General features: G+C 38.9%; 1 protein-coding gene and 1 long non-coding RNA gene across 7 annotated transcripts in view; both read right to left on the reverse strand.

Annotated features, from left to right (window-relative positions):
- The window catches only part of nrxn2b (neurexin 2b), a 743,906-nt gene that overhangs the window by 313,506 nt on the left and 417,524 nt on the right, over positions 1–12,876 (reverse strand). For all 6 annotated transcript variants that reach the window (XM_032544413.1, XM_032544414.1, XM_032544412.1 and 3 more), the window contains one exon: positions 3,960–4,133. In XM_032544413.1, the coding sequence (XP_032400304.1) occupies positions 3,960–4,133 (174 nt within the window). The remainder of the gene's footprint in view (positions 1–3,959; positions 4,134–12,876) is intronic.
- LOC116707242 (uncharacterized) overlaps positions 11,946–12,876 on the reverse strand; it is a 5,008-nt gene continuing 4,077 nt past the window's right edge. Inside the window, exon 3 of the long non-coding RNA XR_004336441.1 lies at positions 11,946–12,029. This is a non-coding gene — a long non-coding RNA (uncharacterized LOC116707242). The remainder of the gene's footprint in view (positions 12,030–12,876) is intronic.

Raw genomic sequence — 12,876 nt, forward strand, 5'->3', positions numbered from 1 at the left:
ACTGACTATTATTTTAAGACTGACTTAAACAAGTGTAAACTGGCTCTTTAAATCTATGCTGTTCAAGCTTTGCTCATTGGTGTGAAAGCCAAAAATAAAACAAACGTTTTAATACCTATGGTAAAAGACCCAACGGCTGCAACCAAATACTATAGCTGCTCATCCCTGAATGATGCTTATTTGATTTATGTTGCTTAGAAATTTATTCAGATTCAATTTGACATTAATTCAAGGTTAAAAACCTGGTGTAATTGCCAGAATAGGGGCACATTTGGAAATTAGTATTGGTGGTTGATGCAGTTCGAGTTTAGCATCTCCATTATATCTGTGTGCGTGTGTATTTTGGGGGATGCTGTCTCCTTTTGCCCCCCCCCCCACACACACACACACACACACACACACACACACACACACACACTATCGTCAATGGCTGAAGCCATTTAAATTGTCAATTAGAAACTCCATCATTCTAATTTCTCTGTGGACTTCAGCCAGGCATTCAGATGAAATCCTATATACACTTCAGATTATGCATACTACTGACCCAACAACCATTTTCACATGAACTGACATGATGTGAAAACATATTTACCAACTGTTTGCCTTTGAAAGTAGTCAAGCTCTTTATTAGTTTTCTCCTAAACAAAATCCTGATTTCAAATAATTGTTCTCAAAATTAAATGGGGGGGAAACTAAATGAAAGATTAGGATGGAGATCAAGGCTTAGTCCTAAAAATAAGTATGTGTGGTTGCTGTCATGTTGTTGGTGGTGGGGATTCTCACTGAAATCTCAATTAAACAAACATTTCCAAAGAACTATGGTTCAGTGCCAGACTAATTTGTTTCTGCGTAGATAAACAGACAGCCCACTGTGCCATTTACAAATGGCCCAATTAAAAACAACCCCCCCCACACACACACACACACACACACACACACACACACACCATCAGAAAATATAAAAATAAATAAAATCACCAATCTATGAGAACTTTTACTTTGTGCTCCAAAAATTGTCCACTTAAATGCAATGTCATTTCCTTTCTATCAGCTTGTTCTGTTGGTAGTTCCTAACTGCCCCATTAATTACTCGCTAATAAAAGGGTCCCTTTAGGAGCTAGTTAAGCATTGTCATAAATAACAACCAAGTCATGTAATCACTTCCTTGCTCTTCTTTCAACAATTGATTGGCCAAACACTTCCTCGGTATGGCTGCCTGAGAACCTGTTATTAGGTGCCTTGGGTTTTTTGGAGCATAAAACTCCATCTGCTACTTTCCCTCCAAATGTTGAGGGAAATCTGCACAACATAGGGAGCCAGTGAGCCTAGTGTCACTGTTAAACCTAAAGTGAGCACACATCTCCACTCCCTCGCTGCAGTCACCTGCACCTACAACTGACAGCTGGACTACGACTGAAACATCTGCTCACATATTAGCAGTGTAAAGTCTGCCATGGAGCTCTCTGAAGATACAGTCAGGCTCTCGGTTCATCATGGAATGCATTTGTGAAGGAGGCTAAAAATTGTTTTACTAGTGCTGTACATTTTTTGAGTTGTCAGAGAAACTTCAAATTTTCCATTTTGCTGCTAATACAAATTTGCAATACGTATTTGCGATACCTCCAATTTTTTCTTGCTTTCTGGGCTTGCTTCCTTTGTTCCTCCCCTCTTGCACAGTGAATCAGCAACACTGTTTATGTACCTGCACTTCAACGCTCTCTGTGTCGGTCTCCCCCCCGTCTTGTTCTTTGTTGTTGTGATCCGCTGAGTCAGTAGAAAGCTACAAGAACACACTCACTGTTCTGCCCTCTGTCTGACCTTAGGTCTACTAAGACTGGACCAGCAGCCACCTCTGACCACTCAGCATCCCCTGGTGCATAAGGTAACAATGACCCCCGAACCAGGTGGGTTAGGACTCTGGCAGTGATCCAGGGCAACTCTGCACTTTGAAAAAGTCATCTTTGTTACTTTTGCTAGTGTTTTAGAAAAAACAGGAATCACAGATTGGATGTAAGCACTGAGAAGATCGATCAATCCTCTTCTATGTTAAAGTTGTAATTTAACTAATTTGATGTCAGTGTTTGGCTTTGCTGCTAAAAGTTAAAGTATAATAACCAGAATTAGATTATAGTGAATTATATAAGTAGTCAAAAGTGTTGTGATGTTTTCCTGTAACATACTGTATATTTATATAATACATGGATTCGCAACAGCCTCAGGTCTATGTTTACTATTATTTGTCAAAATGGTCATCCAAAACTGGTCAATTGCACCTTCTCAGCTTCCTGACACCTCCCATAATTAACTAATATTAGCATCCATTTTGGGTGCCTGGCGGAGTCAATATCATAGCTTAATACAGCTTTAAACAGTGTTTGGAGCAAAGTAATTGTGGTGTATAACTGCAGGCAGGTAATAAGGCAGGCTGGCAGAAGCAGCAGCGTTCGAGGATCGAGGGGGGAAAAAAAGGAGCTGGATCAGTGCCGCATCGAGTCGGCCAGTGCGGCCCTCAGGGAAATCAAGTCTTTGCTCCCAGACACTCAGCACGCCACTGAGACGTGGTGGCGGGGGGGAAGAGGGGGGTGTGGGGGTGGTGGTAAAGGCTGGGGTGTGTGGAAGTGGAAATGATTTAGCCAAAATCCACTGTTATACCCAGGATTATTTAACCGACAGAAGAGCCATGCAGGCTGAGACATGGTAGTAACAAAAAAAACAAAAACAAATGCAAGATTGATGAGGTAAAATCCAATGAGGGCGGGGTGTTGCTGAGATTAGCCACACTGACAATAACATTAGAGGAGAGATACCTCCCTCATGCAGCTTTTATGGGGCAATAGAGAGGATATACTGAGGACAGGGTCTTAGATTGGAAAGACTGCCCAGAGCTGAGAGAATTTGGGCGGGGTTCCTGGTATAAATCAGGAAATAACAGCCACAGAATCATGTACCAAATTACTGCACTGGTTCTGTGTAAGTGTTGTGGGTAATCAGGCCATAAATAGGAAGGTAGAGTTGCTATTTAAAGCAGAGAACCAAGATGGTGTGTCAAAATGTCGTTTTGTACTCCTCTCCCCCTACCAACCCTCACGGTCCCTCAGATCCACCTCAGCTGGTCTCCTCTGCATCCACAAGTCCAACCTCCGTTTTGGGGAGAGAACCTTCTCCAGCCTGGGCAGGAGCTGGGCAGCTCCCAGGTTCTGGAACTCCCTACCCCAACAGATCCGCATCTCTGAGTCCCTCACCATCTTCCAGTCCCGCCTCAAGACCCATCTCTTTAGCTCTGCCTATTCATAGCCCCACGCCCCCTCCCTTCTCATCTGTGCCTGAATCTTGTTTTGTTTTGTTTAGTTCTGCATTGGTTTTATTATTTTCCTGCCCTATAAAGCGGCTTTGAGTTTGTGAAAAGCGCCATATAAATTCATTCAAATATATTTTATTATTAATTATAATTATTATTAATATTATTGTGAGACAGAGTTTAACATTATGTGTTTACCTTTCTAAGTAACAATTAACAGAACATAAGTGTCAGAAACGTTTGGCAAATCAAATACTAGAAGTTGTTTTCGTCTCTAAATGACAGATTAGTTAAATGAAAAACAGATTCCAATCCCACCACAGATTTGTTTTCCTTATAATTATCTGTCATCTTCTCACACTGAGCTATCCTTGATGACAAATTGTAAAAAAAGAAAGAAAAGGAGACCTTCTGCAAGAACGCTGGGTTATACACTAAATGATAATACAAACACTTGAAACTATTGCTACTTGCTTCCCGCATTTAGTTTAAGATTAGTTGGAGAGATGATTGTTCTATTATCCACACTTGTTCTTTTTCTTTTAGTAATTATGGGTATATACCTAAAAGCTTTTGATAGGGAGGGTTACACATTACTTTAACTATTACTATAAAGCTTGTTAAAGTCTGTAGGTCATGGACATCATTTTTTACAACTCACCATCGCAGCCTCGTTCCACCTGGCCCACCCTGTGGAGGGCATCTGCGATCAGGTCGGGGAGTCTCCCGTTCAGGTCCACGGAGGCCAGGCAGCCCTGGTACCCGTCCCGGGATGCAATCAGCTTGGGCAGATTGCTGTACATGCTCTTTGTCACGCCACCGATGTACAGCTCCCCTGCAAAAAGTGTGCGCACACACACACACACACACACACACACACACACACACACACACACACACACTTTAGACCCTTCAAATGTTTAAATAAACTGAAAATATAGAGAATTGAACATAATCAGACAATAACCACTTCCATGTAGGAGTTCTTTAAACCAAGACACATAACATTATTATCAGTGCTAGCGAGGCAAAGATAAAACAACCCAATGGTGAGATAATGATTCAACATCAAAAACAAATTTAAATGTCAGGGTAGGGAAGCAGAAACAGGGATTAAAGATCTTTTTTTCATTTTTCATTTCAACAATAAATGCACAACTGTATTTGCACTTTCATTCACTGTCTTCTTAACAAATGCTCCGGCCACCATTGACACACAATGAACATGAAAAGAAATAATACATTTGATTGTGGGTGCAGCGCTGTGTCCCCATGTCACTGAAAGATAATGTTGTTCAGCACCAAAGAACTTTGAAATGGAATGTTGAAGACAAAAGGTAGATATAAAGTAAAAAAGAAACTGTGGTATTTAATCACAACAACTTTACTGGAACAAAAGGAGAAACATGTAACCAGGGACACTCAATACAACTAAATTAAGCTAATGCAAACTAATGAAATATGACGCTTACAGCAAGCTGCTGCCACCTCCTGTTGCTCTCTTCCAGTTAATGGCATTTTACTATCTCAGCATAACTGGATCCTACCACCTGCCCAGGGAAGTATAGGGGGAGCTAAACTGAGAGCAAGCATCAAAATCATACAAAATAATTTACTAAATAATAATGTAAGATTTTTGAGTTAGTAATGGTATCATCATTTTCTTATGTGCAGTCATATAGACACGGATGAGCCCACCAAATCTAAGATAATGTAATTTCCTGCAGTATATTTTACCTACCTTCGTACATCTTAACATGGCCCAGCCCCTCCCTGTTTGCACTTTCCTTGATTGATTAGCTGATTCACCCCAGCTTCCCAGGCACAGTAGAAACGGTTTTAGAGTGAACATGTAAAACAGACAGACTAAAGTTATTGTTTATTCCAACGTCTATCACGCTGCTGAACTCCAATAGTAAATCTTGGCGACTGAGCAAACAGTTTTTCTGTTTTTATTTTTATTTAACCAGGAAGTCCCTTGAGATTGAAATCTCTTTTTCGCTCTAATGACTGTTACAGGTTTGGGTTGTAAAGCAATGGATTATAGCACTATGCCCAGGACAAATTTGCCCTATGTGACTATAAAGTGTATTATATTCTATATGCAGTTGAAATCTGTTGTATTGTACCAGCAGGTGTTGAAAACATTTCACATTGCAGGGAACCATGTTCTTCACTACAAGACTAATGCACCATTGGGTATATTATGTTAAAATGTTATCATCTGCCATTTGACTATGTTGCACATTCATGTAGAAACACTCTGTTTTCACGTAACACAAATAATATAACACGTTCATAATTTACTCTACAGGGAAGAGAAAAGTGCCGATCAACAAGGGAACAAGGCTGAGATCACACAAACACCCCTATTTGATACTATACTTGACACACAATACTGTCTGTGATTATTGTGCTTAAAGATAAAATCCCTCCTTTGTGTTGCTGTCATTAAAGGTTAAATAAGCAAGACTTCTGTGGGTGTACAGACACATTGTGAAGTCTATCACTGATCCACTGTAAAGGTGTGTGCGCACATAGGTGACAGTAAGCATTACAGTCACACCAAAAACACCAAGCTGTGTAATGTTCGGAGGTATGCTTCTGACATCCCCTGACAAAATGGTTGTCAGTGCAGAGGCGCTAATGACATGTTTTGATGATCATTTAAAGACAGTTGACATGGATAGTACGGCATTAAGCCTGACACGTTGAAAATTACACGGGATGCTTTACATTTGCTGCTTAAAAAGCTTTATTCCGGGTGCCGAGGTAACTCACCTGGTAGAGCGCGCACCCATATATGGAGGCTTATTCCTCGACGCAGCGGCTCAACTCCGACCTGCAGCCCTTTTCTGCATGTCATTCCCCTATCTTTCCCCTGTTTTCATCTGTCCTATACAACTAAAGGCCTAAAATGCCCCAGAAAAAAAAATCTTCAAAAAGCTTTATTCTGTGAGCTTGTCCATAAACTCTTCTGGGAGAACATGAGACTAAAACACAGCAGCACTTTCTCATGCAGGAAGCAGAATTTGTGAATCCTCAGCCAGACGATAAAGCTGAGTTTTGGGATATCTCAGTGCTCAAGTACAATTAAGGTCTCTTTACATTACAACATAAAAGGAAATAGCCATCCACTCTTAAGCCAAATTACTTTCTCTCTCTTCCCTCAGCTCTCTATTTTGCAGAGTTGTGAAAGAAAACCCCACATGAAATTATGAAAAACACAGAGGCCTTTGATGTAGGTGCATATGAATAAACACAGTTTGATATGCTTCAGGCATTTGTCATCTTAAAAAACTACCAGTTTTTCTTTAAATACGCATTAAATGGGGCACCTGGATAGCTTGCCTGGTAGAGCGTGCATCCCATGTACAAAGGCTCAGTCCTTGTCACAGCGCCACAGGGTCAACTCTGACCCGTGGCCCTTTGCCATGTCATCCCTTCCCTTTCTCTCCTTTCACATCGCCAGTTGTCCTGCATAATAAAGGCCTAAAATGCCCAAAAAATAATCTTCAAAAAAAGTAGGCATAAAATAAACATCAAGGCAAAATGTAGTTCACACAAATGAGGGGAGATCCTTCTACAAAGATAGGGCCATCAGAATAACAAAAAAAATTACATTTTCCCAGCTGAAAACCAGAACTTTCAACTTTAGCACTGTGAGAAGCAATGAGCCACGAGGTCAATTTCATGTGGACTTTGTGTAATGGAATGAGTCGATGATGTTTGCCAACGTCTCTCTGGAATTAATGAGTACTTGACACTTAATATTTCCCAGCTGGGGCTCCCGGGCATTACAATCAATACAACAAATTCATTAGCTGTCCGAATGAGTGATGTCCTGAAATCACGGCTGAAAAGAACCATTTAGCAAATAAGAAATTGTCGGTCTGAGCTTAATCTCCAAAGAACAAACAGCACATTTCCTGCAGAAATCAACAGCATGTTTGAGATTCCATTGCACAACCAGGGTAGATAAAAGTAGAGTGAGGGCTGCGCCAGGTGTACTGTAAAAATTGGTCATGCAAGTTTTGTTTTCCTTCAGCGGAGTAAAAACTACAGAAGATGAATAAATATGCAGCACACACACACACACACACACACACACACACACACACACACACACACACAGAACTGGGCTCTCATTGTGTTCAATGTTTGGAGTTCAATACTTTCATTTGAATTACAGATTTCTTTGGGTAAAATATGGATTTCTTTCATTTGAGCCATGAACAGTTTGTCTCGCAGCATATATTACAGCTTATCCGCTCTTGATTTCAAATGCAACACGGCTGCAGTGTTGCTAGGGGATGTTTGCTGCCGAGAGTCCAACTCCTGATATTTAAAGCCTGCTAGCAGCCAAGTTAGTGGTAAATTCCCAGTGTCATACCAAACAGTGACCCAAGTGGTGCTACATGCATGATTTAACTCTCATGTATCACAAGGGACGTATTCGACTTTTACATTTTTTGATCATTTTGGGTGCATATGGCATACATTTTAGTTTTTTTTAATTCTTATTTTGAAAGTTCAACCTCAGCTCCAATAGAGAAGTCTATAATAAACTGTGTAGCTAAAATACAGACACTCAAATGATTAAGGATAAAAAAAGGTCCCCATTGATGCCCATTAAAACATTTTTTGATTCCACGGTCATTACAAGATACACTCATGTATTCTTTCATACCAGGCTTTCAACTTAGAGCCCAGGCTTTAAAAATTATAGTTCTGACTATTTTCCACCAGATTTAGCCAATCTATCATGTTTGCCCTGTAGGGCAAATGCATGCTATTTTCCTGGTTTGCACTAAGGGCATTGCTGCTGTATTATGGAGCACTGCAGTGTTTCATGTAATCCATCAAAATCTGTGTTGTTAGTAATCATTGACATAACCCAGACTGTGAACAACAATCCCCCCAGCATTTAGTATACAGAAAATAAAGTTTTTTTGTTTTTAAACAAACAGTAGCATTTTATAAACAAACAATTAATAATATTTAGTAGGGATGATCAAGACTGAAGTTGTTTAAAGATTAATAACTCAGTAAAAGTGGAAAATATATATAATTAAGGGCCTTTTTTTTGTTTTTTACATGGACAATGTGGCTAAGCGACCCAACACAAAACTTTTATGCTTTATATATTTTCTATGTATAGTGTAGAGCGATTATCACACAATTCAAAACCACATCGTACATTTGCCATTTTCACATTTGCTGAAGAAAAATACTCCTACAAGGTTGTTTTTTCCAGGTTTCCAATAAATACTACCAAGCGTTTTGAGTGTTTATATGTTGTATCTTGGTGCTAATACTTAGTGATCAGGGATAGGGATAAGACTGATATTTGAATACTAAGTGTTTCTGCCATATATAGTACTTCATCTATGTTCTTTCGGCTTACAGTTTCCGAAACCGTGCTAAAGTGGGCAGGTTCGAACGATGAGTAACCGTTCGCCTCCCAGACAGAAACTGTACGCTGGTCTGGCTCTGCTGTCCCAGCAGTGATGAATGCCTAAGAGCTCAGAGCAATGGACAAGACGGGACCAATTACAGCCTCCCAGGAATCACCAGAGACAACCACCTCCACATCTCTATGGTTACCATAATGACCTCTCAAGGGCTGAGGGGAGGAGTTGGGATGCTATGATATGAGGCCCTGGTGAGCCGCTGACAGCACATTCTGGAGGAGCACTGATTTAACATTTGCACTGGACAATCAGGGTTTTAAAATGAAAAATATAAATACAGTATATTTTTTATATATACACACACACACACATATACACACACACACATACACATATATATATATATATATATATATATATATATATATATATATATATATATATATACATACATATATATATATATATATAGATTTATTGTTTTTTTTTCTTGACAGTGGTGGAACTATGTACATTTACTCAAGTACAAGTTTGAGGTACTTGTACTTTACTTGAGTCTTTTCTTTTAATGCCACTTTTCTACTTCTACTCTGCTACATTTCAGAGAGAAATTTTGTAATTTGTTTGTACTTTTCACTCCACTACATTCATGTGACAGCTTTAGTACTAGTTACTTTACACGTTAAGATTTTTGAACACAAAGCAGATGTAGTTTATAAAATACAATGCTTTATTATAAATTATATTATATATAAATTAATTATGACTACTCAACAATATAAGGGCCTACAACTCCAGCTGAAATTATTAGATCATTAAACACTTAGTGGATTGACAGAACTGTTTGGATCATTTCCAGTGTCTAAAATGTACAGATTTTTTTCTGCATTGAGTACTTTTACTCTTAATACTTTAAGTACATTTTCAATGCAGGACTTTTACTTGCAACAACGTATTTTGACAGTGGGATATTAGTACTTTTATTTAAGTAAAGGATCTGAATACTTCTTCCACCACTGCTCCTTGATGATGGTTTCATTTGACTTCCGTAGTGTGAAACCTCATGTCTCCAGTTTTGCATGTGAGACCTGTGAGTCATTGATGAGATGGGCGGATAACCTTAGGACTCACAGCGACCAATCACACCTTCTTCTGTGATTTTTAGCAAACTGGAGCATTGACTGAAAAATATGAGTCTTTTATTTTGTATATACCTTATAAGTTTACTTTCTTAGAGGTGTAATGTGCATATCCGTGGCGTTTAGATATATCATTCGGTCAGAAAAACTAGCCACTACCAGACAAGAGAAAAGCTCATTTCAATTTCGTTTTAATTTCACTGTTTTCATTATATTTGAGTTATCTGCAAGGGGAATGAATTCCACGGGTGTAAGACCCATAACACCCATCACAGCATCCACAGAGTGTTTAAAGCGCTTCAGCTTCTGTGGAATAAATAATTAAGTTTTGGATTTTTCTATCATGGAAAAAGTTCACTTTTTTGGAGATAATGTTTGAATCCAAGAGATAAGCTATTCATCAGTACACCTCGTCAACTCAAGTCGACCTGTATTTCATCCTTGGCTGTAATTGGCTCCCAAGTGAAGTAATATAAATTACCATGATATACAGTACATTATTGATGTCCAGCATTAAGAGAAGTTTGATCATGAGAATCGACAATGAATCCATAATGCTTGGTCTCATCTCTAAACAACAATCAGCTCCCTCCTGCCAACTCCTTGGCGAACACAAAGCCAACCATTAACTTTCATTAAATGCTCTATATTAAGAACCCCTGCCTCTATCTCGAGCCCTCACTCTCTCTACTCTCCGTTGCTTGTGTTTTGCTCTCATGCTGGCTCTAATTGACATAGACTGAATGATTACTGATGAGAAACACAAGACCACATGGAAACGCACACGTACAGACATGCTGTGGGATTTGCAAATGAATGGCTAGTAGGCAATGGTGGTGTGTTATAGGCAGGGGCTGGGACAATGGTAGCCAGCAGGAAGATGCAGGGATTGTCTGATTGCTAATTACAGTGGCGCTCCGATCTGCAAAGACGCCACAACAAGACGATTGGTGGGGTGAATAAATGTTGACGCTGCTTGTGTTTTAATTGCTGATGCTAAATCATGAGTTGTGTAATTACGCAAGCAAATGGTATGGCAAGAGATGTTTTGAATCCTGCAAGGGGAAAAAAAAGACTGAAGGCAACTAAACCTGTAATTATTTTATACTGGAGTGACAATTTCTTTTAATAACAGGTGCATGCTTGCTCGCTGTCAGTTCTATTGTATCCACAGGTGGTGTGATACATTCCTCAGTGTTGGCAGCAAAGTGAGGGAGACAAATCTGTAAACAGCGTAATTGGAAAACAATGAGTGAAAAGGCAACATTTAACGATTACAATGAGGTAAAATTGACTGGGTCTGCATACATTTTGCATGCCGTCACCATAATCGAGGTTCTTTCATATCACAAATTAAGTCCTAGTTTGCTTGTGACGAGGATTGTTTCCGAAAGGATAAATTATCTATAGCGGCTATAATTATCTTAAACCTTATGCAGCTTTAATATGAGCTTCTAATATTTGTGCTGACCACACACTAATTACCGTTTTTTTGCATTCCTGCATGCTGTGTGACAAGAAGAGAGAACAAGATCGATAGTAAGAACTCAGGTCCTAACTCCAGGTTTTTTTTTACACCTTTTCCTAGGTAAAATTCAAGCACTTTTCAAGAACTTTCAAGGTCAATTTTGAAGCTTTTTCCAGCACCTCATACCACCGTAAATTACATAGTAAAAATCTATCTTTTGTGTTTTTGTCACATTAAAAGACATAATGCTATAAAACAGCCAAAATTGTGTTTTATAATAGCAGAAGGATCAGATATTTAAGCAAAACACAAGTTTTATTTTCAAAATGTATCACTGTCTAAGTAGACTTTTCTTGCTCTCTAACTTGTCTGAGTCAATGGAAGTGGGAGGATTTGAGCCAAATGACATGCAGCTGGGTCATTCGGTGTCAAATCAGACTAAATCCAGGAAAACAACTGCACCCTCTTAGATTTTGCTCAAAGTTTATGCTAACCTTAATGTCAGTCTTTTCACATTTTTTTTCTTCCAAATTTAGGGCATGCTGTACAAACTTGTAATGGTTCAGTCATATTGACAGGTTTGTCTTCCACCCTACAAAGTTTGGGCTGCCTGTCTCTCTCTATAACCTGTCTCTCTCTCTCCAACTTGAATAATACCTTCCATTATATTAATGTCCAGATATTGCTTCCCAGATAATGTGATTTTCTGGCTGTAAAACTAAAGTAATTTCAAGGGCTGAAAATATGAAGACACAGGATTTGAACAGAAATATTTTACAGGCCTTGGTTTTGACACACTCATATATATATATATAATATAATATATATATATATATATATATATATATATATTATATATATATATATACAACACACACAAGTTTGACAAAATTTGAGACAGTAACAACAACCTGTAATTCCAATTTAACCCAGAAGACTCTGACAGTGCACAGGTACCTGCCTGAAAAATAGCTTATATTAATAAAAAAGAAAAAATGTATTCCATTGCCCAGACATTTCCATGTATCTACTAGAATGGAGCAGTGTAAATATTATATAAGGCCATCGTCAACCTTACAGTGCGCTACTAGCTAAGTAGCTGGTAATGTTCACTCAGCGTTTTGTTGTCAACCCGTGTGTAAAAAGAGCGGTGCTGTTAAATCACCGGTTTCAGGTACGTACGGTACTGTCTGGATGGTTTCAAGGTAACGGTAGGTAGCTAACATTAGCAGAAAAATTATTTGAAAAAAAAAAAATCCAGAAGAAACACTGCAATACTAACATCACATTATCACACCAAGCAGGGCCGGATTAACAATTTCATGTGCCCTGGGCAACAAGACTCAAGACCCCCCCCTGCCCCAAAGCAACAATTGCAAAGTCACTATCATCAAGAGCATATAGCCCTATACTAACAAATCAGGCTTCTGCATAGCTCAGTGGAGATGTATGTATTTACAATAGCCTCTGCATTTATAAAGTGCATTCAAGAGACAGAACAGATGCACACATGTTTACCATAACTTTTTACAATTAATCTTTCACAGAACTTGGTGG

The sequence above is a fragment of the Etheostoma spectabile genome, chromosome 19 (assembly GCF_008692095.1).
Source record: "Etheostoma spectabile isolate EspeVRDwgs_2016 chromosome 19, UIUC_Espe_1.0, whole genome shotgun sequence".
Classification (NCBI taxonomy): domain Eukaryota; kingdom Metazoa; phylum Chordata; class Actinopteri; order Perciformes; family Percidae; genus Etheostoma; species Etheostoma spectabile.